This window comes from Somniosus microcephalus, chromosome 1 (assembly GCF_052327205.1).
Source record: "Somniosus microcephalus isolate GS21.2 chromosome 1, FLI_Smic_1.0, whole genome shotgun sequence".
Lineage (NCBI taxonomy): Eukaryota > Metazoa > Chordata > Chondrichthyes > Squaliformes > Somniosidae > Somniosus > Somniosus microcephalus.
The window spans coordinates 461,756,962-461,783,983 of record NC_140987.1 but is presented as its reverse complement, the minus strand read 5'-3'; the positions used below and the strand labels follow the sequence as shown (position 1 = coordinate 461,783,983).

The window sequence follows — 27,022 nt, the reverse complement described above, 5'->3', positions numbered from 1 at the left end:
TGTATAACGGGCGGGTGTATAACGGGCGGGTGTTTAACGGGCGGGTGTATAACGGGCGGGTGTATAACGGGCGGGGTGTATAACGGGCGGGTGTATAACGGGCGGGGTGTATAACGGGCGGCTGTATAACGGGTGGGGTGTATAACGAGCGGGTGTATAACGGGCGGGTGTATAACGGGCGGGTGTTTAACGGGAGGGTGTATAACGGGCGGGTGTATAACGGGCGGGGTGTATAACGGGCGGGTGTATAACGGGCGTGTGTATAACGGGCGGGTGTATAACGGGCGGGTGTATAACGGTCGGGGTGTATAAGGGCGGGGTGTATAACGGGCGGGTTGTATAACGGGCGGGTGTATAACGGGCGGGGTGTATAACGGGCGGGTGTATAACGGGCGGGGTGTATAACGGGCGGGTGTATAACGGGCGGGGTGTATAACGGGCGGTGTATAACGGGCGGGGGGTGTATAACGGGCGGGTGTATAACGGGCGGGGTGTATAACGGGCGGGTGTATAACGGGCGGAGTGTATAACGGGCGGGTGTATAACGGGCGGGTGTTTAACGGGCAGGGTGTATAACGGGCTGGTGTATAACGGGCGGGGTGTATAACGGGCGGGTGTATAACGGGCGGAGTGTATAACGGGCGGGGTGTACAACGGGCGGAGTGTATAACGGGCGGGTGTATAACGGGAGGGTGTATAACGGGCGGGTGTATAACGGGCGGGGTGTATAACGGGCGGGTGTATAACGGGCGGGTGTATAACGAGCGGGTGTATAACGGGAGGGTGTATAACGGGCGGGTGTATAACGGGAGGGTGTATAACGGGCGGGTGTATAACGGGCGGGGTGTATAACGGGCGGGTGTATAATGGGCGGGTGTATAACGGGCGGGGTGTATAACGGTCGTGGTGTATAACGGGCGGGTGTATAACGGGCGGGGTGTATAACGGGCGGGTGTATAACAGGCGGGTGTATAACAGGCGGGTGTGTATAACGGGCGGGTGTATAACGGGCGGGGTGTATAACGGGCGGGTGTATAACGAGCAGGTGTATAACGGCGGGGTGTGTAACGGGCGGGTGTATAACGGGCGGGGTGTATAACGGGCGCGTGTATAACGGGCGGGTGTATAACGGGCGGGGTGTATAACGGGCGGGTGTATAACGGGCGGGGTGTATAACGGGCGGCTGTATAACGGGTGGGGTTTATAACGAGCGGGTGTATAACGGGCGGGTGTATAACGGGCGGGTGTTTAACGGGAGGGTGTATAACGGGCGGGTGTATAACGGGCGGGGTGTATAACGGGCGGGTGTATAACGGGCGTGTGTATAACGGGCGGGTGTATAACGGGCGGGTGTATAACGGGCGGGTGTATAACGGGCGGGTGTATAAGGGCGGGGTGTATAAGGGCGGGTGTATAACGGGCGTATAAGGTCGGGTGTATAACGGGCAGGGTGTATAACGGGCGGATGTATAACGGGCGGGGTGTATAACGGGTGGCTGTATAACGGGCGGGGTGTATAACGGGGGGGTGTATAACGGGCGGGGTGTATAACGGGCGGGTGTATAACGAGCAGGTGTATAACGGCGGGGTGTGTAACGGGCGGGTGTATAACGGGCGGGGTGTATAACGGGCGCGTGTATAACGGGCGGGTGTATAACGGGCGTGGTGTATAACGGACGGGTGTATAACAGGCGGTGCGGGTGTCTAACGGGCGGGTGTATAACGGGCGGGTGTATAAGGGCGAGGTGTATAAGGGCGGGTGTATAACGGGCGTATAAGGGCGGGTGTATAACGGGCAGGGTGTATAACGGGCGGATGTATAACGGGCGGGGTGTATAACGGGTGGCTGTATAACGGGCGGGGTGTATAACGGGGGTGTGTATTACAGGTGGGTGTATAACGGGCGGGTGTGTAATGGGTGGGTGTATAAAGGGCGGGGTGTATAACGGGCGGGTGTATAACGGGGGGGTGTATTACAGGTGGGTGTATAACGGGCAGGTGTGTAATGGGTGGGTGTATAAAGGGCGGGGTGTATAACGGGCGGGTGTATAACGGGGGGGTGTATTACAGGTGGGTGTATAACGGGCGGGTGTGTAATGGGTGGGTGTATAAAGGGCGGGGTGTATAACGGGCGGGTGTATAACGGGGGGGTGTATTACAGGTGGGTGTATAACGGGCGGGGTGTATAACGGGGGGGTGTATTACAGATGGGTGTATAACGGGCGGGTGTGTAATGGGTGGGTGTATAACGGGGGGGTGTGTAATGGGCGGGGTGTATAACGGGCGGGTGTATAACGGGGGGGTGTATAACGGGCGGGTGTGTAATGGGCGGGTGTATAACGGGGGGGTGTATTACAGGTGGGTGTATAACGGGGGGGGTGTGTAATGGGCGGGGTGTATAACGGGGGGGTGTATTACAGGTGGGTGTATAACGGGGGGGTGTGTAATGGGCGGGTGTATAACGGGGGGGGTGTATTACAGGTGGGTGTATAACGGGCGGGTGTGTAATGGGCGGGTGTATAACGGGGGGGGTGTATTACAGGTGGGTGTATAACGGGCGGGTGTGTAATGGGCGGGGTGTATAACGGGCGGGTGTATAACGGGCAGGTGTGTAATGGGCGGGTGTATAACGGGCGGGTGTATAACGGGGGGGTGTATTACAGGTGGGTGTATAACGGGCGGGTGTATAACGGGGGGGTGTATTACAGATGGGTGTATAACGGGCGGGTGTGTAATGGGTGGGTGTATAACGGGGGGGTGTGTAATGGGCGGGGTGTATAACGGGCGGGTGTATAACGGGGGGGTGTATAACGGGCGGGTGTGTAATGGGCGGGTGTATAACGGGGGGGTGTATTACAGGTGGGTGTATAACGGGGGGGTGTGTAATGGGCGGGGTGTATAACGGGGGGGTGTATTACAGGTGGGTGTATAACGGGGGGGTGTGTAATGGGCGGGTGTATAACGGGGGGGTGTATTACAGGTGGGTGTATAACGGGCGGGTGTGTAATGGGCGGGTGTATAACGGGGGGGTGTATTACAGGTGGGTGTATAACGGGCGGGTGTGTAATGGGCGGGGTGTATAACGGGCGGGTGTATAACGGGCAGGTGTGTAATGGGCGGGTGTATAACGGGCGGGTGTGTAATGGGTGGGTGTATAACGGGGGGGTGTATTTCAGGTGGGTGTATAAAGGGCGGGGTGTATAACGGGCGGGTGTGTAATGGGCGGGTGTATAACGGGCGGGTGTATTACAGGTGGGTGTATAACCGGCGGGTGTGTAATGGGTGGGTTTGTAATATTTTGCTGAAGTTGAATCTCGCCCTGTTGATCGGTTCAGGCTGTCGAAGGATGAAACTACACAAACCAGTTTATTTGAGGTTGTGTGAATGATGAACATTTCAGGGTTTTGGTTGTTTATCTAACAACACTTTATAATATTCAGGGTTAAGAATAAACTGTGCTTCATTTTTCAAGAATTGAGGGATAAGAAATGGACGCACATTTTGAACGAGATAATGAACATTCAGGGCTCAAATGGTTAAAGGCTGTTTTTGATCTCTGTGGAATGTCGAGCACAGAATCAGGCCATTCAGCCTGTCTGGTCTATCACCATTGCCGCAGCCTCCTCCAGTGCCTGGACTGGTGGATCAAAACTCTCCATTTCTAATGGTGCCTCTACCCTGGGATCCTGAGCTGAGCGGCAGTTGGAGATTCCGAGCTGCTTGGCCGCCTGTGGGACATTTCCAGGGGTTTGGAGCGAGGGATCTGAGTGCCCTGGAGGTGCCGTGTGACCACTTGAGTCTAGCCACGAGTCCAGAGATAAATGCCTTTGGCGGGTGTGGCATTGTGGGGGGGGCGTGTACTCACTTTGACCCGACTACCGGTGACACAAAATGGCCCAGAAATTCGGGTCGGGGGGGGCTTCCCGCGGGTGCAAGCCCCCGACCTACACTTACATATCGCGCTGATATTTGAAGCCTGGCCCTGCGTGGATTTCCGGTCTGTGGCCCGGTTCAGCTCCCGGCGCGCTGTGCGAGCGTGACCCAGCGGCGTACTTAGTGCGCTGAGCCGGCTGGGATCACGTGAGCACTGGGCAACCAATGGGAGTTTACAAAAGTCCATTCATGAGTTAGACATAAGACCTGTCAAACTCATGAAAACTCTGGGCGCCCAAAACACTACTTAAACTTTAAATAAAACTTAAAAAAACATTCCAATAATTAAATTAACTATTAATAACTTAAAAAAACTATTTTAAACAATTATGCAAATTTCTGCCAAAATTTTTTTTCTAGAAATCGGGTCTAAAAATACACTTACCTTTCTGTAAATTCTTTAAAAATAATAAACCTGTGTAAAAAATGTTCTAACTTTAATTATTAGACCACTTACCTTATAAAACTAAGTCCTTACGTCTGCTTTTTACATTCGTAAAAAGTGGAGGCCGTCACGCACGGACAAACCTGTCAAAAAAACCGAAGTTCAACGCGTCCGCGCTGCTTGAAACGTCGCAAGGGAACCGCCTCTTAACCCCTTGGTTCAGAGGAGAGGAAATGCCGGTTTTCGGCGCATGCGCTGTGCATGCTGAAATCCGGCACTTCCAACGGGCCCACGCGTGAGTACCCCGTCCGTACTAACGCGTTGGGACCGGAATTACTGGGCCAGTGACACCATCGAATGCAGCAGAGCGGTGAAGACACCACTGCCCACCGCGTCTATTTCTGCTCCATCCGCTTGTGCCTCAGTCCAAGTCTCCGATGCACACAACAGGCGGAGCTTTGCTGGAAGGTCAATGTGAAATGGGTGATTGGGCTAACGATCTATTTCACCCCCAAAATCTCTATTTAAATATATGGGAAACGGAGTTGATGCAAATCCTAAACCCGCTTCCTTCTCCGAGAGGGTTCTACATTGGGGGCAGAGTTTTTCACTAGCCCGTGGACTAAAGTGAGTGTTTCTCTTTGACAGAGCGGTGAGTCAGTGACCTGTGTGTTCTGGGACTTTCAGCAACACGGTGAGTTCTCTGCTTTACACAATGTGCAATCATTTCACTTCCCACTCCCGTCGTTTGTGTCATTTCTCCCTCAAATTGCATCTTTCAAAGCGTTCTGTGTGTTACTATTTATCCAGGTTCACATTTCATGAGGGTATGGTGTTGTGTTTGTGCTGCTGGATTAATAATCCTGGAGACCATGTGGGGGGGAAAATTCGGTTGCTTTGCGCCTCCCGTTAGTGCCTTAAGAGGGCGCTACTGTGGCGCAAAGCAACTAGTGCCCGGGCGCGGCGATGTTTGTGCCACTCACGAAATTGACCAGACATTTTGCGCCAGCGCTAAACACTACTGCCACGATCTCCTGCACCGGCAGATCGTGACATCAGTCGAGTGCGCAACGCCCCGGTAGCGCCCCGGACCGGATATTGAGTGGCGCCCCCTGCCTTACCGCCTGCCGCTAGCAACGACAGGTTGAGGGGAGCGTTTTGCTGTCAGGAAGGGACTGGGGGAGCGCTATTTAAAGGCGACCGCTTCCTGCCTTTTTTTGTCGGTGACATTTTTGCACCACGCATTCTGAGAGAGAGAGAGACTTCTGGAGAGATTCAACGCTGTGTGAAGGAGTTTTGGGTACTGAGCAGCACTTTGCAGGTTTATTTTGATTTGATCTTCCTTGCATCGATTTAGAGGAGATGATGGGGGGCTGCACTCTGAGCTCTTTCCCTGGGCCTCTCCATTGTTCTTTCCAGCAGAGTTGATCTACAGGTCTGTCCAGGCCGAGATTCAAGGCTGCAATGAACAGGATGTGGATGGAGAGCAAGATCGACCCTCCCCTTTAAGAACTGGCCGGCGCCAGTGTGTCTGTGTTCCATTGCTGACTGACATCACATGAGCTTCGCCAGCGCTCTGAGGTAGCGCCTCACTCCTCGGCCTTTGCGCCTTAAGAGAGGTGTGTAACGCCTGATTTAGCGCTCCAATCACCTCCAGGGGCAATAGAAGCCAAGTTTGCAGTCGGAGGCGATAGTTAGAGCCAGGCGCTAAACTTTGCGCCCGGCCGATAATTGCGCCCAAATGGGGCGATACTGAATTTCTCCCCCTATGAGTTCTAAATCCCACCATTGATAGTTTGCGAATTTGAATTCAATTTTAAAAAACAAAATCAGGAAATACTAAGCTGGTCTCAGTAAAATTGACCATGAAGCTGTCGGATTGTCACAAACACCCAATGGGTTCCCTGATGTCCTTTAGGGAAAGAAGCCTGCTGTCCTTCCCCGGTCTGGGCCTATATGTGACTCCAGTCCTCTATGAGGTGTCCCAGCAAGCCCCACAGTTTGTATCAAGCCCGCTACCAGCGGTTCAAGAAGGCGGCTCACCACCACCACCACCTTCTCAGGACGGGCAATAACTGCCAACAATGCCCACATACCGAGAATTAATAATTAAATTACACTGGATCCACGAAAGGCATTTCAGAAACCCACTCGTTCAGAGGGGTCGTACTGTAAGCCTTGACTCACGGGGGAGAGTGTGGATGGAAAATCAGTGGCCCCTGTTCACCGTGAATCAGCCTGGCTGAGCTCAGCACCCAGTCCTGCCGGGTGAGCAACAGCTCCAACAGTGACCGTCCAACTCACTCCCCACCTCGCCAGTTACCAGCTAACGTCCAGTGACCTGTTATCATTTTCTGTCAAATACCTCTCCCTATTCTACAAAACAACTTAAAGCTTAAAATATGTACGTTTCAGGAGATGTGTGTAATGAGTGTCCCCGCCCCCCACACCGGCCTCCTTTAGTCTGTGAGAATCCTGATCCATGTGGGGGGATCCGGTCCAGTCCGGCTCCAGGTCAATGGGGATTGTGCTACTTACAAACATTCCCTCGTTACATAACAACAAGAGGAGGCCATTCAGCCCCTCGAGCCTGTTCCACCATTCAATTAGATCAGGGCTGATCTGAATCCAAACTCCATCTCCACGCCTTGGCTCCAGACCCCTCAATAACCTTACCCAACAAAATCTCTCCATCTCAGTCTTGAAAGCTCCAACTGACCCCCGGCCTCAACAGTTTTTTGTGGGGGGGAGAGAGTTCCAGATTTCCACCACCCTTTGTGTGGAGAAGTGCTTCCTGACATCACCCCTGAACGGCCTGGCTCTAATTCGAAGGTTCTGCCCAGCGTTCTGTATAAGCACCCTGGCCACCTCCCTGCCGGTCCTGCGCAGCCTGGGACTGGATTTTTCAATGTAAAATTCACGCAGAACTGTGAATGGGCCGCGCTGCCCCAAAATAGAGGGGCCATTGGTTCTGCCCCCTTGTCCTGAACTCCAGAGGAAATCGTTTCTCTCGATCGACCCGATGAGCTCCTTTAATCATCTTAAACACCTCGATTAGATCACCCCTTAATCTTCTAAACTCGAGGGAACACAAGCCCAGTCTGTCCAAACTGTCCTTGTAATTTAACCCTTTCAGCCCCGGTATCATTCTGGTGAATCTGTGCTGCCCCCCCTCCGAGGCCGAGATATCCTTCCTGAGGGGCGGGGCCCGGAACTGAACGCAGTGTCCAGAGGGGCGGGGCCCGGAACTGAACGCAGTGTCCAGAGGGGCGGGGCCCGGAACTGAACACAGTGTCCAGAGGGGCGGGGCCCGGAACTGAACGCAGTGTCCAGAGGGGCGGGGCCCGGAACTGAACGCAGTGTCCAGAGGGGCGGGGCCCGGAACTGAACGCAGTGTCCAGAGGGGCGGGGCCCGGAACTGAACGCGGTGTCCAGAGGGGCGGGGCCCGGAACTGAACGCAGTGTCCAGAGGGGCGGGGCCCGGAACTGAACGCGGTGTCCAGAGGGGCGGGGCCCAGAACTGAACCCAGTGTCCAGAGGGGGTCTGACCAGAGCTCGGTACAGCTGTAACAGAACCTCCTCCCCCTTGTATTCCAGATTACTGATCAGAAACACATCTCTCTTTATCTCCCAGGTGGAGCCGGCGGCTGGAGTTCTTTGGGCTGTGAAGTTATAAGCAGCAGCTCGAAATACACAACCTGCTACTGTAACCATCTCACCCACTTTGGCATTTTATTGGTAAGAATTGGATAACTCCAGCCCCGCATTTACATCTAGAATGAGCATTTTGATGCAGTAAGTGAGTGTGTGACAGCGTGGGGCGAGATTCTCCGCAGGTGAACTGCACTCTATCAGGGGATCACTGTGTCCCGTGTCAGCCAGGACCCTGCACTAAGCAATTGGTGGAGAACGGAAAGATTACAATTAGCTGCAATCACACTGAGGAGCTGTTGGTAAACCTGGAGTCAGAGTCCAGCCTGACCCTGGAATGGGGCGATGCCCTGAATGCCCTTACCCAACATAAGCCTATCAACACAATAGCAAAATGCTGCGGATGCTGGAAATCTGAAATAAAAACAGAAAATGCTGGAAAAACTCAGCAGGCCAGGCAGCATCCGTGGAGAGAAAAACAGAGTTAACGTTTCAGGTCGAAACCCTTCGTCAGAACTGGAAAAAAGCAGGAAATGGGACAGATTTTTAAGCAAGTGTAGGGTCTGGGAAAGGGGGGGAGGGGAGGAAAGAAGAAACGGGAAGGTCTGTGATAGGATAGAAGGCAGGAGAAGTAAAGAGACATTGAGAGATATTCCAGGCGAGAGGAGATGGTAATGGGACAGGTTAAGAAACTAAGGATGGCTCGAGATGAAGTGTAAATTGCGCTGGCAGAGTGAAAGACAGCTGCCCTGTGGGAGAGAAGAAAAAAAGACAGAGTGTGGATAAAAAATATATATAGGATAGGGGCCGAGGTTATGATCTGAAATTGTTGAACTCAGTGTTGAGTCCAGAAGGCTGTAAAGTGCCGAATTGAAAGATGAGGTGCTGTTCCTCGAGCTTCCGCTGAGCTACGGTGGAACAATGCAAGAGGCCGAGGGCGGTGAGGTCCGAGTGGGAATGGGGCGGTGAATTAAAGTGACAGGCGACCGGAAGCTCGGGGTCACCCTTACGGCCTATCAATCTTAGTTTTGAAATCGACCCCCAGCCTCAATAGGTTTTTTGCGGGGGAGAGTTCCCGATTTCCACCACCCTTTGTGTGAAGAAGTGCTTCCTGACATCACCCCTGAATGGCCTGGCTCTAATTTTAAGGTTCTGCCTCCTTGTTCTGGACTCCTCCCCACCAGAGGCAATAGTCCCTCTCTATCTACACTATCGACTCCTTTAGTCATATTAAATACCTCGATTAAGTTAGCCTTTAACCAACTGAACTGAAGCCTAGAATAAAAGCCCAGCCTGTGCCACCTGTCTCATAATTTAACCCTTTAAGCCCTGGTGCTCTGCTGGTGAATCTGGGCTGCTCCCCTCCGAGGCCAACATATCCTTCCCGAGGTTTGGTGCCCAGAACTGAACACCGTGCCCAGACACAGGGTCTGATCAAGGCTCAGTACAGCGACAGCATCATTTCCTCACTTTTTTTTGGACCCCTTTGAGATAAAGGCCAACATTCCGCCAGCCATTTTGATTACTTTTCATACCTGTCCACCATCTTTTAGTGATTTAAAGTCAGGTTAGAAGTCCTGGCCAATTGGGGGTCTGTTTTTGACCAAGTTCCTTTATGATCTTCGGCAGTGCAGAGTGAAGCATGTCTGCACCGCAGGTTGTACATGGATAATGGATTCTTCTTCCACCAGGATGTCTCCAGGAGCTCGATCGATCCTGTTAATGTTCGGATCCTCACCGTCATATCCTACATTGGATGTGGAGTTTCCTCCATCTTCTTAGGAATTATTTTACTGACCTACCTGGCTTTTGAGTAAGTAGTTATGTGTACCTGTACTATGGGCGAAAGTTCTCACTTCCAACTTTCATTGGGATAGTAACAGTAAGACACTAACACTGAAATATAAAACTGACTGCGAGTGTACTAATAATCAAGGCCACACAGAACGGATAAAACTCATTGCCTGAAACAATTTCAAATCTCACCTCGCAGAAGATTTATAAAGAAAAAATGTTGTTTGGGGGTACGGTAGCATGTTGTTACATTACTGGTCTAGTAATCCAGAGACCTGGACTAATGATCCGGGGACGTGAGTTCAAACCCCACCACAGCAGCCGGGGAATTTAAATTCAGTTAATTAAATAAATCTGGAACAAAAAGTTACCATCACTAATGGTGACCATGAAACTACCGGATTGTCGTAAAAACCCAGCTGGTTCACTAATGTCCTTTAGGGAAGGAAATCTGCCGTCCTTACCTGGTCTGGCCTATATGTGACTCCAGACCCACAGCAATGTGGTTGACTCTTAACTGCCCTCTGAAATGGCCTAGCAAGTCGCTCAGTTATAACAAACCGCTACGACAAAGTATCTTAACCACACGGACTGCAGCGGCTCAAGAAGGCGGCGCACCACCACCTTCTCAAGGACAACTAGGGATGGGCAATAACTGCCGGCCTTGCCAGCGACGTCCATATCCCAAGAATGAATGAAATAAAAATACCAAACACTTAACAAAGTCTAATGTTTTATTAACCGGAAAGTACATGTCAGCCGTGGATCAGTCAGTTCTAGCCTTTGGGTCAGAAGGTTGTGGGTTTGAGTCACACTGCACAGACTAGAGCACAAAACCCAGGCTGACACTCCAGTGCAGTACTGAGGGAGCGCCGCACTGTCGGAGGGGCAGTACTGAGGGAGTGCCGCACTGTCGGAGTGGCAGTACTGAGGGAGCACCGCACTGTCGGAGGGGCAGTACTGAGGGAGCACCGCACCGTCGGAGGGACAGTAATGAGGGAGCACCGCACTGTCGGAGGGACAGTAATGAGGGAGCACCGCACTGTCGGAGGGGCAGTACTGAGGGAGCGCTGCACTGTCGGAGGGGCATTACTGAGGGAGCGCCGCACTGTCGGAGGGGCAGTACTGAGGGAGCACCGCACCGTCGGAGGGACAGTAATGAGGGAGCACCGCACTGTCGGAGGCGCAGTACTGAGGGAGCACCGCACTGTCGGAGGGGCAGTACTGAGGGAGCGCTGCACTGTCGGAGGGGCATTACTGAGGGAGCGCCGCACTGTCGGAGGGGCATTACTGAGGGAGCGCCGCACTGTCGGAGGGGCAGTACTGAGGGAGCGCCGCACTGTCGGAGGGGCATTACTGAGGGAGCACCGCACTGTCGGAGGGGCAGTACTGAGGGAGCGCTGCACTGTCAGAGGGGCAGTACTGAGGGAGCGCCGCACTGTCGGAGGGGCAGTACTGAGGGAGCGCCGCACTGTCGGAGGGGCATTACTGAGGGAGCACCGCATTGTTGGAGGGGCAGTACTGAGGGAGCACCGCACTGTCGGAAGGGCAGTACTGAGGGAGCACCGCACTGTCGGAGGGGCAGTACTGAGGGAGCGCCGCACTGTCGGAGGGGCATTACTGAGGGAGCACCGCACTGTCGGAGGGGCAGTACTGAGGGAGCACCGCACTGTCGGAGGGGCAGTACTGAGGGAGCACAGCACTGTCGGAGGGGCAGTACTGAGGGGGCACCGCACTGTCGGAGGGGCATTACTGAGGGAGCACAGCACTGTCGGAGGGGCATTACTGAGGGAGCACTGCACTATCGGAGGGGCAGTACTGAGGGAGCACCGCACTGTCGGAGGGGCAGTACTGAGGGAGCACCGCACTGTCGGAGGGGCAGTGCTCAGGGAGCACCGCACTGTCGGAGGGGTAGTAATGAGGGAGCGCTGCACTGTCGGAGGGGCAGTACTGAGGGAACACAGCACTGTCGGAGGGGCAGTACTGAGGGAGCGCTGCACTGTCGGAGGGGCAGTAGTGAGGGAGCGCCGCACTGTCGGAGGGGCAGTACTGAGGGAGCGCAGCACTGTCGGAGGGGCAGTACTGAGGGAGCGCAGCACTGTCGGAGGGGCATTACTGAGGGAGCGCAGCACTGTCGGAAGGGCAGTACTGAGGGAATGCCGCACTGTCGGAGGGGCAGTACTGAGGGAGCGCCGCACTGTCGGAGGGGCATTACTGAGGGAGCGCAGCACTGTCGGAGGGGCAGTACTGAGGGAGCGCCGCACTGTCGGAGGGGCAGTACTGAGGGAGCGCAGCACTGTCGGAGGGGCAGTACTGAGGGAGCGCAGCACTGTCGGAGGGGCATTACTGAGGGAGCGCAGCACTGTCGGAGGGGCAGTACTGAGGGAGTGCTGCACTGTCGGAGGGGCAGTACTGAGGGAGCGCCGCACTGTCGGAGGGGCAGTACTGAGGGAGCGCCGCACTGTTGGAGGGGCAGTACTGAGGGAGCGCCGCACTGTCGGAGAGGCAGTACTGAGGGAGCGCCGCACTGTCAGAGGGGCAGTACTGAGGGAGCGCCGCACTGTCGGAGGGGCAGTACTGACGGAGCGCCGCACTGTCGGAGGGGCAGTACTGAGGGAGCGCCGCACTGTCGGAGGGGCAGTACTGAGGGAGCGCCGCACTGTCGGAGGGGCAGTACTGAGGGAGCGCCGCACTGTTGGAGGGGCAGTACTGAGGGAGCGCCGCACTGTCGGAGGGGCAGTACTGAGGGAGCGCCGCACTGTCAGAGGGGCAGTACTGAGGGAGTGCCGCAATGTCGGAGGGGCAGTACTGAGGGAGCGCCGCACTGTCGGAGGGGCAGTACTGAGGGAGCGCCTCACTGTCGGAGGGGCAGTACTGAGGGAGAGCTGCACTGTCGGAGGGGCAGTACTGAGGGAGAGCTGCACTGTCAGAGGGGCAGTACTGAGGGAGCGCTGCACTCTCGGAGGGGCAGTACTGAGGGAGCGCAGCACTGTCGGAGGGGCAGTACTGAGGGACGCAGCACTGTCAGAGGGGCATTACTGAGGGAGTGCTGCCTTGTTGGAGGGGAAGTACTGAGGGAGCGCAACACTGTCGGAGGGGCAGTACTGAGGGAGTGCTACATTGTCGGAGGGGCAGTACTGAGGGAGCGCCACACTGTCGGAGGGGCATTACTGAGGGAGCGCTGCACTGTCGGAGGGGCAGTACTGAGGGAGCGCAGCACTGTCAGAGGGGCATTACTGAGGGAGTGCTGCCTTGTCGGAGGGGAAGTACTGAGGGAGCGCAGCACTGTCGAAGGGGCAGTACTGAGGGAGTGTTCCATTGTCAGAGGGGCAGTTCTGAGGGAGCACCACACTGTTGGAGGGGCAGTACTGAGGGAGCGCCGCACTGTTGGAGGGGCAGTACTGAGGGAGCGCTGCACTGTTGGAGGGGCAGTACTGAGGGAGTGTTGCACTGTCAGAGGGGCAGTACTGAGGGAGCGCCACACTGTCAGAGGGGCAGTACTGAGGGAGCGCCACACTGTCAGAGGGGCAGTACTGAGGGAGTGCTGCCTTGTTGGAGAGGCAATACTGAGGGAGCGCAGCACTGTCGGAGGGGCAGTACTGACGGAGCATTGCAATGTCGGAGGGGCAGTACTGAGGGAGCGCTGCACTGTCGGAGGGGCAGTACTGAGGGAGCGCTGCACTGTCGGAGGGGCAGTACTGAGGGAGTGCCGCACTGTCGGAGGGGCAGTACTGAGGGTGCGCCGCACTGTCGGAGGGTCAGTACTGAGGGAGCGCTGCACTGTCGGAGGGGCAGTACTGAGGGAGCGCTGCACTGTCGGAGGGGCAGTACTGAGGGAGTGCTGCACTGTCGGAGGGGCAGTACTGAGGGAGTGCTGCACTGTCGGAGGGGCAGTACTGAGGGAGCGCCGCACTGTCGGAGGGGCAGTACTGAAGGAGTGCTGCACTGTCGGAGGGGCAGTACTGAGGGAGTGCTGCACTGTCGGAGGGGCAGTACTGAGGGTGTGCTGCACTGTCGGAGGGGCAGTACTGAGGGACTGCCGCACTGTCAGAGGGGCAGTACTGAGGGAGCGCTGCTCTCTCAGGTGGGTGTCAGTGGTCACACGGCCACTATTTCGAAGAATAGCAGGAGATTTTATCGCTCAATCCACATCACTAAAACAGGTCACCTGCTCACCGCCCATTGCTGTTTGCTTGCTGTGTGCTGATAGGCTGCCAATTAGGCCTTTGGCTGTGAAGCGCTTTGGGATATCCCGAGATCATAAAATGCAATGTTCAATCAAACTGGCTTGCTGTGTAAAGCGGGCTGTCCATTCGCTGGCACTGGTTTCTCTGCCTGGCGATAACAGTTAAAATGAGTCCAATTTTGGTTTTTCCTTTCACATCTTCAATCATTACTGGGGTTTTTCTGATGATTTTGCCACCGGTAACTCGCTCGTTTTAATGGGTCACCACAGGTGTCAGCATCGGCAAGCCTAGTGTCTGTCTAACTGACCAAACTAAGAGAACCATTTGTGCCATTAGGATCCTGCGACGGGATTACCCCACGAAGATCCTGATGAACCTCTGCTCGTCCTTGTTCATGCTCAACATTGTCTTCCTGACTGACTCCTGGATGGCCTCCTTCCAGAGTCCTGGGCTCTGTATCTCAGTGGCTGCCTCCCTCCATTACTTCCTGCTCACCTCCTACACGTGGATGTGTTTAGAGGCAGTCCACATGTACTTTGCACTAGTCAAAGTTTTCAATATCTACATCCGCCATTACATACTGAAGTTCTGCCTGATTGGGTGGGGTGAGTAAAACGCTCTCTGAGCAATTTAAGTTACCGCCTGTCCGTGACCTTCACCTCGCGACCCCTCAACTCATATGTTGCCTTCCAAACAGGTGTACCGGCTGTCGTTGTCATCACACTGCTCTCCATTAACGTGGACTTTTATGGTTACGATCCGAAGATGAAATCTGCCAATCCGTCGGACATGTTGTAAGTAGAACATTCCCCATTGGACACTTCGCTCACAGAACATTCCATTTCCTCCAGCTGAAGCCTCAGGCAAAGTGGGAAATTCGTAAGAACATAAGAAGTAGGAGCAGGAGTCGGCCATTCGGCCCTTCGAGCCTGCTCCACCATTCAATAAGATCATGGCTGATCATCGACCTCAACTCCACTTTCCCGCCCGATCTCCATATCCCTCGATTCCCCTAGAGTCCAAAAATCTATCGATCTCAGCCTTGAATATACTCAACAACTGAGCCTCCACAGCCCTCTAGGGTAGAGAATTCCAAAGATTCACCACCCTCTGAGTGAAGAGATTTCTCCTCATCTCAGTCCTGAATAGCCAACCCCTTATTCTGAGACTGTGAACTCTGGTTCTGAGACTGTGACCCCTGGTTCTGGACTCCCCAGACATCCTCCCTGCATCTACCCTGTCAAGCCCTGTAAGAATTTTGTATGTTTCAATTAGATCTCTCATTCTTCTAAACTCTAGAGAATGTAGGCCTAGTCTACTCAATCTCTCCTCATAGGACAATCCCCCCATCCCAGGAACCAGTCTGGTGAACCTTCGCTGCACTCCCTCTATGGCAAGTATACCCTTCCTTAGGTAAGGAGACCAAAACTGTACACAATACTCCAGGTGTGGTCTCACCAGGGCCCTATATAATTGTAGTAAGACATCTTTACTCTTATACTCAAATCCTCTTGTAATAAAGGCCAACATACCATTTGTTTTCCTAATTGCTTGCTGTACCTGCATGTTAACTTTCAGTGATTCGTGTACAAGGACACCCAGGTCCCTCTGAACACCAACATTTCCCAATCTCTCACCATTTAAAAAATACTCTGCTTTTCTACCAAAGTGGCTAACTTCACATTTCTCCATATTATATTCCATTTGCCATGTTCTTGCCCACTCACCTTAGCCTGTCTATATCCCCTTGAATCCTCCTTGCATCCTCCTCACAACTTACATTGCCACCCAGCTTTGTATCATCAGCAAACTTGGATATATTACATTTGGTCCCCTCATCCAAACCATTGATGAAGATTGTGAACAGCTGAGGCCCAAGCACTGATCCTTGCGGTACCCCACTAGTTACAGCCTGCCAACCCGAAAATGACCCGTTTATTCCTACTCTCTGTTTTCTGTCCGTTAACCAATCCTCAATCCATGCTAGTATATTGCCCCCAATCCCATGAGCCCTAATTTTGTTTAATAACCTCTTGTGTGGCACCTTATCGAAAGCCTTCTGAAAATTCAAATACACCACATCCACTGGTTTTCCTTTATCTATTCTGCTGGTTACAACCTCAAAAAACTGTAACAGATTCGTCAAACACGATTTCCCTTTCATAAATCCGTGTTGACTCTGCCCAATCCTATTATTATTTTCTAAGTGCCCTGTTACCACATCCTTAATAATAGATTCGGGGCTTAGAAATTGACCCGCGACTCGCCCGATTTCTTGGCATTAAGTGGGTGGTCGGGCGATGAATTTCAGGCTTTCTGGATCTTCTGCAGCCTAATTTTCAATCTTTAATGGGATGGGGTGATTGTCCTCTGAGGACAGATTGAGTAGACTAGGCCTATATTCTCTAGAGTTTAGAAGAATGAGAGGTGATCTCATTGAAACATACAAAATTCTTACAGGGTTTGACAGGGTAGATGCAGGGAGGTTGTTTCCCCTGGCTGGGGAGTCTAGAACCAGGGGTCACAGTCTCAGAATAAGGGGTCGGCCATTTAGGACTGAGATGAGGAGAAATTTCTTCACTCAGAGGGTGGTGAATCTTTGGAATTCTCTACCCCAGAGGGCTGTGGAGGCTCAGTCATTAGATATATTCAAGACAGAGATCGATAGATTTTTGGATATTAAGTGAATCAAGGGATATGGGGATAGTGCAGGAAAGTGAGGTTCAGGTCGAAGATCAGCCATAGAAACATAGAAACATAGAAGATAGGAGCAGGAGTAGGCCATTCGGCCCCTCGAGCCTGTTCCGCCATTTTATGAGATCGTGGCTGATCATCCAAATTCAGTACCCTGTCCCTGCTTTCTCCCCATATCCCTTGATCCCTTTAGCCTTAACAAATATATCTAACTCCTTCTTGAATATATTTAATAAGTTGGCCTCAACTGCCTTCTGTGGTAGAGAATTCCACAGGTTCACCACTCTCTGGGTGAAGAAATTCCTCATCATCTCTGTCCTAAATGGCTTACCCCTTATCCTTAGACTGTGACCCCTGGTTCTGGACTCCCCCGCCATCGGGAACATCCTTCCTGCATCTAGTCTGTCTAGTCCTGTTAGAATTTTATAGGTTTCGATGAGATCCCCTCTCATTCGTCTAAACTCTAGCGAATATAAGCCTAATCGACCCAATCTCTCTTCATACGTCATTCCTGCCATCCCAGGTATCAGTCTGGTGAATCTTCGCTGCACTCCCTCCATGGCAAGAACATTCTTCCTCAGATAAGGCGACCAAAACTGCACACAAAACTCAAGGTGTGGTCTCACCAAGGCCCTGTCGAACTGTAGCAAGGCATCCTTGCTCCTGTACTCGAACCCTCTTGCTACGAAGGCCAACATACCATTTGCTTTCTTAACCGCCTGCTGCACCTGCATGCTTACCTTCAGCGACTGGTGTACAAGGACACCCAGGTCTCGTTGCACTTCCCCTTTTCCCAATCTATTGCTGTTCAAATAATAATCTGCCTTCCTGTATTTGCCACCAAAGTGGATAACCTCGCATTTATCCACATTATACTGCATCTGCCATGCATCTGCCCAATCATCCAACCTGTCCAATTCATACTGGAGTTTCTCTGCATCCTCCTCACAGCACACACGCCAACCCAGCTTTGTGTCGTCTGCAAACTTGGAGATATTACATCTAGTTCCCTCATCTAGATCATTAATATATATTGTGAATAGCTGGGGTCCTAGCACCGATCCCTACGGTACCCCACTAGTCACTGCCTGCCACTTGGAAAAAGACCCGTTTATTCCAACTCTTTGCTTCCTGTCTGCCAACCAGTTCTCTATCCAAATCAGTACCTTACCCCCAATCCCATGTGCTTTAACTTTGCACGCCAATCTCTTATGCACGACCTTATTGAAAGCCTTCTGAAAGTCCAAATACACCACATCCACTGGTTCTCCCTTATCTATTCTACCAGTTACATCGTCAAAAAATTCCAGCAGATTAGTCAAGCATGATTTAAGTTTTGTGAATCCATGTTGACTTTGTCCAATCCTGTCACTGTTTTCCAAGTGCTCTGCTATTACATCTTTTATAATGGACTCTAGCATTTTCCCCACTACCGATGACCGGCTTACTGGTCTATAATTCCCCGTTTTCTCTCTACCACCTTTTTTAAATAGTGGGGTTACATTAGCTACCCTCCAATCCATGGGAACTATTTCAGAGTCGATAGAATTTTGGAAGATGACGAGCAATGCATCTACTATTTCTAGGGCCACTTCCTTAAGTACCCTAGGATGTAGATTATCAGGCCTTGGGGATTTATTGGACTTCAATCCCGTCAATTTCCCTAACACCATTTCCCTACAAATACTGATTTCTTTCAATTCCTCCCTCTCATTAGACCCGTTCCCTGACATCTCTGGAAGGTTATTTGTGTCCTCCTTTGTGAAGACAGAACCAAAGTATGTATTTAATTGGTCTGCCATTTCTTTGTTCCCCATTATAAATTCCTCTGAATCTGACTGCAAGAGACCTACGCTTGACCTCGCCAATCTTTTTCTCTTCACATATCTATAGAAGCTTTTAGTCAGTTTTTATGTTCCCAGAAAGCTTACTCTCATATTCTATTTCCCCCCTCTTAATTAATCCCTTTGTCCTCCTCTGCTGAATCCTAAACTGCTCCCAATCTTCAGGTTTGCTGCTTTTTCTGGCCAATTTATATGTCTTCTCCTTGGATCTTATGCTATCCCTAATTTACCTTGTTAGCCACGGTTGAGTCACCTTTTTTGTTTTATTTTTATGCCAAACAGGGATGAACAAATTCTGTAGTTCATCCATGCGATCTTTAAATGTTTGCCATTGCCAATCCACCGTCAACCCTTTAAGTAACATTCCCCAATCCATCCTAGCCAACTCACGCCTCATACCATCGTAGTTTCCTTTATTTAAATTCAGGACCCTAGTCTATGAGTCAACTACTTCACTCTCCATCTTAATGAAGAATTCTATCATATTATGATTGCTCTTCCCCAAGGGGCCTCGCACAACAACATTGCTAATTAATCCTTTCTCATTACATAATACCCAGTCTAAGATGGCCTGATCTCTAGTTGGTTCCTCGACATATTGGTCCAGGAAACCACCCATATACACTCTAGGAATTCCTCCTCCACAGTATTGTTACTAATTTGGTTAGCCCAATCTATATGTAGATTAAAGTCAGTCATGATACCTGCTGTGCCCTTATTGCACGCATCTCTAATTTCCCATTTAATGCCATCCCAACCTCAGCATTACTGTTTGGGGGTCTGTATACAACTCCCACTAATGTTTTCTGCCCCTTGGTATTTCTCAGCTCTACCCATACAGATTCCACATCATCAGAGCTAATATCCTTCCTTACTATTGTGTTAATCTCCTCTTTAACCAGCAATGTTGCCCCACCTCCTTTTCCTTTTTGCCTGTCCTTCCTGAATATTGAATACCCCTGGATGTTGAATTCCCAGTCTTGGTCACCCTGGAGCCATGTCTCCGTAATCCCAATTATATCATATCCGTTTACATCTATTTGCGCAGCTAATTCATCCACCTTATTACGAATGCTCCTCGCATTAAGACACAAAGCCTTCAGGCTTGTTTTTTTAACACTCTTAGTCCTTTCGGTATTATTAGTTTCTGTGGCCATGTTTGATTTACACCCTTGATTTCTCTGCCTTCCACTTTTGCTTTTCTCCTTCCTGTCTTTTGCTTCTATCCTTGCTTCCCTTTCCTCTGTCTCGCTGCACAGGTTCCCAACCCCCTGCCATTTTAGTTTAAACCCTCCCCAACAGCACTAGCAAACACTCCCCCTAGGACATCGGTCCCGGTCCTGCCCAGGTGCAAACCGTCCAGTTTGTACTGGTCCCACCTCCCTCAGAACCGGTTCCAATATCCCAGGAATTTGAATCCCTCCCCCTTGCACCATTCCTCTAGCCACGTATTCATCTGAAATATCCTTCTATTTCTACTCTGACTAGCACGTGGCACTGGTAGCAAGCCTGAGATTACTACCTTTGAGGTCCTATTTTTTAATTTACCTCCTAACTCCCTATATTCAGCTTTTAGGACCTCGTCCCCATTTTTTATCTATATCGTTGGTACCTATATGTACCACGACAACTGGCTGTTCACCCTCCCCCTCCAGAATGCCCTGCAGCCGCTCCGAGTCATCCTTGACCCTTGCACCAGGGAGGCAGCATACCATCCTGGAGTCTCGTTTGCGGCCGCAGAAACACCTATCTATTCCCCTCACAACATGATCTTATTGAATGGTGGAGCAGGCTCGAGGGGCCGTATGGCCGACTCCTGCTCCTAATTCTTATGTTCTTATGTTAAAGGGACCGCTGGCGGCTCCCGACGAGAAGGTAACTCATGAAGGAGGGTCGTGGGGGGTCAGGTATCACAGGGTGGGGGATGGTTTTTGTGGGGCCAGCAGGGGTATTTAGAAAAAGTATTTGCAAACCTGTTTTTAACGAGCGGCCTGCAGAGGTCCCTTTAAGGACCATTAGTTAGGGCGTTCAATGTTAAGGACCAATGGGCAGAATATGCACAGCAAAGGCTCCGCCCCTCCAGCATAGGCTCCGCCCCTGTAGCCAGGCCCCACCCCTCCGGCAAAGGCTCCGCCCCTCTGGCACAGGCTCCACCCTTCGTTACTTCAATATTTGCAATAGGACCCCGACTGTCACAGGTCAGCGAGGTACCCGCCTGTTTTTAGCGGCCCAAGCAAAATGGCAGAGACGCGGACAATGGCAAGAGTGAGGCCATAAGTGATACCGCTCGTTTCCTTCCATTGAGGGGATGAAAACCGGCCCCATTAACAGTTCGTACACCGGTAACCACTGGCTCAGTTCATCATCAACAACAACAACGACTTGCATTTATATAGCGCCTTTAACATCGTAAAACATCCCCAGTTGCTTCACAGGAGCGATTATCAAGACATCAAACACCGAGCCACATAAGGAGATACTAGGGCAGGTGACCAAAAGCTTGGTCAAAAAGGTAGGTTTTAAGGAGCGTCTTAAAGGAGGAGAGAGAGGAGATAGAGGAGGAGAGGTTTAGGGAGGGAATTCCGGAGCTTAGGGCTCAGGCAGCTGAAGGAATGGTGGAGCGATTAAAATCGGGGATGTTCAAGAGGCCAGAATTGGAGGAGGGCAGAGATCTCGGAGGATCGTAGGGCTGGAGGAAGTTACAGAGATAGGGAGGGGTGAGGCTATTGCTGTGTACTTTGCAGCTTATCGCTCTCGTAGCAGAGACTGATATTGTGTGTCCGCTATCATTCGATCGAACATTCTGGACCAATGATAAAGTTCTAAATCTGTGATTGGATGGAATAAAATACCAAATAAATGTGTTTTCCTTCTTTTGCCAGCTGCTGGTTGAGGGACGACTCAGCTTTCTACGTGACAGTGGTGGCTTATTTCGGGCTGGTTTTCCTGGTCAACCTGGCGATGTTCATCATTGTGCTGAGCCAGATTCAGGCTATGAGAGTGAAGAGACACAGCAACAGTGCGCAGAATGGGATCCTGCATCACCTCAAGAGCAGCGCCAGCCTGACGATACTGTTGGGGTTAACCTGGGGTTTTGCCTTCTTTGCATGGGGTCAGGCCCAGGTCACTTTCTTGTACCTTTTCACCATTTTCAACACACTCCAAGGTAACTGGAATGTATCATAGAATCATAGAAATTTACAGCACAGTAGGAGGCCATTCGGCCCATCGTGTCCATGCCGGCCGACAAAGAGCTCTCCAGCCTAATCCCACTTCCCAGCTCTTGGTCCGTAGCCCTGTAGGTTACGGCACTTCAAGTGTATATCCAAGTACTTTTTAAATGTGATGAGGGTCTCTGCCTCGACCACCCTTTCAGGCAGTGAGTTCCAGACCCCCACCACCCTCTGGGTGAAAAAGTTCTCCTCAACTCCCCTCTAAACCTTCAACCAATTACTTTAAATCTATGCCCCCTGGTTATTGACCCCTCTGCTAAGGGAAAGCGGTCCTTCCTATCCACTCTATCCAGGCCCCTCGTAATTTTATACACCTCAATTAAATCTCCCCTCAGCCTCCTCTGTTCCAAAGAAAACAACCCCAGCCGATCCAATCTTTCCTCGCAGCTAAAATCCCCCAGCCCAGGCAACATCCTGGTAAATCTCCTCTGTACCCTCTCTAGTGCAACCACATCTTTCCTGTAATGTGGTGACCAGAACTGCACGCAGTACTCTAGCTGTGGCCTAACTAGTGTTTTATACAGTTCAAGCATAACCCCCCTGCTCTTGTATTCTATGCCTCAGCTAATAAAGGCAAGTATTCCGTATGCCTTCTTAACCACCTTATCTACCTGGCCTGCTGCCTTCAGGGATCTGTGGACATGCACTCCAAGGTCACTTTGTTCCTCTACACTACTCAGTGTCCTACCATTTATTGTGTATTCCCTTTCCTTGTTAGCCCTCCCCAAATGCATTACCTCACACTTCTCCGGATTGAATTCCATTTGCCACTTTTCTGCCCACCTGACCAGTCCATTGATATCTTCCTGCAGTCTACAGCTTTCTTCCTCACCATCAACCACACAACCAATTTTTGTATCATCTGTAAACTTCTTAATCATGTCCCCTACATTGAAGTCTGTATCATTGATGTACACCACAAAAAGTAGATATCCCATAATCACCAGGTTGCACAGACTGGGCTTGTGTTCCCTCGAGTTTAGAGAATTAAGGGGTGATCGAATCGAGGTGTTTAAGATGATTAAAGGAGTTGATTGGGTAGATCGAGAGAAACTATTTCCTCTGGTGGGGGGGAGTCCAGAACAAGGGGGCAGAACCTTAAAATTAGAGCCAGGCCGTTCAGGGGTGATGTCAGGAAGCACTTCTTCACACAAAGGGGAGTGGAAATCTGGAACTCTCTCCCCAAAAAAACTGTTGAGGCTGGGGGTCAATGGATAATTTGAAAACTGAGCTTGATAGATTTTTGTTGGGTAAGAGTCCCACGGGATAGGGAGCAAAGGCAGTTCGTTGGAGTCGAGGTACAGACAGCCTCGATCTAATTAAATGGCAGAACAGGCTCGAGGGGCTGAATAGCCTCTTCCTATTTCTGTGTAACAGTCTTGAGGGACTGAATGGCCTCCTCCTGTTCCAGTGTAACAGGCTCGAGGGGCTGAATGGCCTCCTCCTGTTCCTGTGTAACAGGCTCGAGGGGCTGAATGGCCTCCTCCTGTTCCTGTGTAACAGGCTCGAGGGGCTGAACGGGCTCCTCCTGTTCCTGTGCAACAAGCTCGAGCAGCTGAATAGCCACCTCCTGTTCCTGTGTAATAGGCTCGAGGGGCTGAATGGCCTCCTCCTGTTTCTGTGTAACGGGCTTGAGAGGCTGAATGGCCTCCTCCTGTTCCCGTGTAGCAGGCTCGATAGGCTGAATGGCCTTCTCCTGTTCCTCTGTAACAGGCTCGAGGGGCTGAATGGCCTTCTGTTCCTGTGTAACAGGCTCGAGGGGCTGAATGGCCTCCTTCTGTTCCTGTGTAACAGGCTCAATGGGCTGAATGGCCTTCTCCTGTTCCTCTGTAACAGGCTCGAGGGGCTGAATGGCCTCCTCCTGTTCCTGTGTAACGGGCTTGATGGGCTGAATGGCCTCCTCCTGTTCCTGTGTAACAAGTTCAAGGGGCTTAATGGCCTCCTCCTGTTCCTGTGTAATGGGCTCGAGGGATGAATGGCCTCTTACTGTTCCAGAGTAACAGGCTTGAAGGGCTGAGTGGCCTCCTCCTGTTCTGTGTAATGGGCTCGAGGGGCTGAATGGCCTCCTCCTGTTCCTGTGTAACGTGCTCGAGGGGCTGAATGGCCTCCTCCTGTTCCTGTGTAACGGGCTTGAGGGGCTGAATGGCCTCCTCCTGTTCCTGTGTAACAGGCTCGAGGGGCTGAATGGGCCTCCTCCTGTTTCTGTGTAACAGGCTCGAGGGGCTGAATGGCCTCCTCCTGTTCCTGTGTAACGGGCTCGAGGGGCTTAATGGCCTCCTCATGTTCCTGTGTAACGGGCTTGAGGGGCTGAATGGGCCTCCTCCTGTTCCTGTGTAACAGGCTCGAGGGGCTGAATGGCCTCCTCCTGTTCCTGTGTAACAGGCTCGAGGGGCTGAATGGTCTCCTCCTATTCCTGTGCAACAGGCTTGAGCAGCTGAATAGCCACCTCCTGTTCCTGTGTAACAGGCTTGAGGGGCTGAATGGGCCTCCTCATGTTCCTGTGTAATGGGCTCGAGGGGCTGAACGGCCTCCTCCTGTTTCTGTGTAACGGGCTTGAGAGGCTGAATGGCCTCCTCCTGTTCCCGTGTAACAGGCTCGATGGGTTGAATGGCCTTCTCCTGTTTCTCTGTAACAGGCTCGAGGGGCTGAATGGCCTTATGTTCCTGTGTAACAGGCTCGAGGGGCTGAATGGCCTCCTTCTGTTCCTGTGTAACAGGCTCGATGGGCTGAATGGCCACCTCCTGTTTCTGTGTAACGGGCTTGAGAGGCTGAATGGCCTCCTCCTGTTCCCGTGTAACAGGCTCGATGGGCTGAATGGCCTTCTCCTGTTCCTCTATAACAGGCTCGAGGGGCTGAATGGCCTTCTCCTGTTCCTCTGTAACAGTCTCGATGGGCTGAATGGCCTTCTCCTGTTCCTCTGTAACAGGCTCGAGGGGCTGAATGGCCTCCTCCTGTTCCTGTGTAACGGGCTTGATGGGCTGAATGGCCTTCTCCTGTTCCTCTATATCAGGCTCGATGGGCTGATTGGCCTTCTCCTGTTCCTCTGTAACAGGCTCGAGGGGCTGAATGGCCTCCTCCTGTTCCTGTGTAACGGGCTCGAGGGGCTGAATGGCCTCCTCCTGTTCCTGTGTAACAGGCTCGAGGGGCTGAATGGCCTCCTCCTGTTCCTGTGTAACGGGCTCGAGGGGCTGAATGGCCTCCTCCTGTTCCTGTGTAATGGGCTTGAGGGGCTGAATGGCCTCCTCCTTTTCCTGTGTAACAGGCTCGAGGGGCTGAATGGCCTCCTCCTGTTCCTGTGTAACGGGCTCGAGGGGCTGAATGGCCTCCTCCTGTTCCTGTGTAACGGGCTTGAGGGGCTGAATGGCCTCCTCCTGTTCCTGTGTAACGGGCTCGAGGGGCTGAATGGCCTCTTCCTGTTCCTGTGTAACAGGCTCGAGGGGCTGAATGGCCTCCTCCTGTTCTTGTGTAATGGGCTCGATGGGCTGAATGGCCTCCTCCTGTTTCTTTGTAACGGGCTTGAGAGGCTGAATGGGCCTCCTCCTGTTAGAAACATAGCAAAATAGGAGCAGGAGTCGGCCATTCGGCCCTTCGAGCCTGCTCCGCCATTCAATATGATCATGGCTGATTCTCTATCTCAATACCATATTCCCGCTCTCTCCCCATACCCCTTGATGCCTTTTGTGTCTAGAAATCTATCTATCCCCTTCTTAAGTATATTCAGTGACTTGGCCTTCAGTGGTAGAGAATTCCACAGGTTCACCACCCTCTGAGTGAAGACATTTCTCCTCATCTCAGTCCTAAATGTCCTACCCCGTATCCTGAGCCTGTGACCCCTCGTTCTAGACCCCCCCCCCAGCCAGGGGAAACATCCTCCATGCATCCAGTCTGTCTAGCCCTGTCAGAATTTTAAACGTTTCAATGAGATCCCCTCTCATCCTTCTAAACTCTAGTGAATACAGGCCTAGTCGACCCAATCTCTCCTGTGTAACAGGCTCGAGGGGCTGAATGGCCTCCTGCTGTTCCTGTGTAACAAATTCAAGGGGCTTAATGGCCTCCTGCTGTTCCTGTGTAACGGGCTCGAGGGATGAATGGCCTCCTCCTGTTCTTGTGTAACAGGTTCAAGGGCCTGAATGGCCTCATCCTGTTCCTGTGTAATGGGCTTGAGGGGCTGAATGGCCTCCTCCTGTTCTTGTGTAACAGGCTCGAGGGGCTGAATGGCCTCCTCCTGTTCCTGTGTAATGGGCTTGAGGGGCTGAATGGCCTCCTCCTGTTCCTGTGTAACAGGCTTGATGTGCTGAATGGCCTCTTCCTGTTCCTGTGTAACGGGCTCGATGGGCTGAATGGCCTCCTCCTGTTCCTGTGTAATGGGCTTGAGAGGCTGAATGGCCTCCTCCTGTTATCGTGTAACAGGCTCGAGGGGCTGAATGGGTCTCCTCCTGTTCCTGTGTAACAGGCTCGAGGGGCTGAACGGCCTCCTCCTATTCCTGTGCAACAGGCTTGATGAGCTGAATGGCCTCCTCCGGTTCCTGTGTAATGGGATTGAGGGTCTGAATGGCCTCTTCCTGTTCCTGTGTAACGGGCTCGATGGGCTGAATGGCCTCCTCCTGTTCCTGTGTAATGGGCTTGAGAGGCTGAATGGCCTCCTCCTGTTATCGTGTAACAGGCTCGAGGGGCTGAATGGGTCTCCTCCTGTTCCTGTGTAACAGGCTCAAGGGGCTGTATGGCCTCCTCCTGTTCCTGTATAACGGGCTCGATGGGCTGAACGGCCTCCTCCTGTTCCTGTGTAACGGGCTTGAGGGGCTGAATGGGCCTCCTCCTGTTCCTGTGTAATGGGCTCGATGGGCTGAATGGCCTCCTCCTGTTCCTGCATAACAGGCTCGAGGGGCTGAATGGCCTTCTCCTGTTCCTGTGTAACAAGCTCGAGGGGCTGAATGGCCTTCTCCTGTTCCTCTATAACAGGCTCGAGGGGCTGAATGGCCTTCTCCTGTTCCTCTGTAACAGTCTCGATGGGCTGAATGGCCTTCTCCTGTTCCTCTGTAACAGGCTCGAGGGGCTGAATGGCCTCCTCCTGTTCCTGTGTAACGGGCTTGATGGGCTGAATGGCCTTCTCCTGTTCCTCTATAACAGGCTCGATGGGCTGATTGGCCTTCTCCTGTTCCTCTGTAACAGGCTCGAGGGGCTGAATGGGCCTCCTCCTGTTCCTCTGTAACAGGCTCGAGGGGCTGAATGGCCTCCTCCTGTTCCTGTGTAACGGGCTTGATGGGCTGAATGGCCTTCTCCTGTTCCTCTATAACAGGCTCG

The 27,022-nt window shown here is 52.1% G+C and overlaps 1 protein-coding gene across 4 annotated transcripts in view; it reads left to right on the top strand.

Moving 5' to 3' along the window:
* The window catches only part of adgrg4a (adhesion G protein-coupled receptor G4a), a 207,733-nt gene that overhangs the window by 128,588 nt on the left and 52,123 nt on the right, over positions 1-27,022 (top strand). For all 4 annotated transcript variants that reach the window (XM_086002304.1, XM_086002303.1, XM_086002302.1 and 1 more), the window contains 6 exons: positions 4,967-5,012; positions 7,953-8,056; positions 9,661-9,782; positions 14,287-14,555; positions 14,648-14,744; positions 21,371-21,654. In XM_086002304.1, coding sequence (XP_085858430.1) covers positions 4,967-5,012; positions 7,953-8,056; positions 9,661-9,782; positions 14,287-14,555; positions 14,648-14,744; positions 21,371-21,654 — 922 coding nt within the window. The remainder of the gene's footprint in view (positions 1-4,966; positions 5,013-7,952; positions 8,057-9,660; positions 9,783-14,286; positions 14,556-14,647; positions 14,745-21,370; positions 21,655-27,022) is intronic.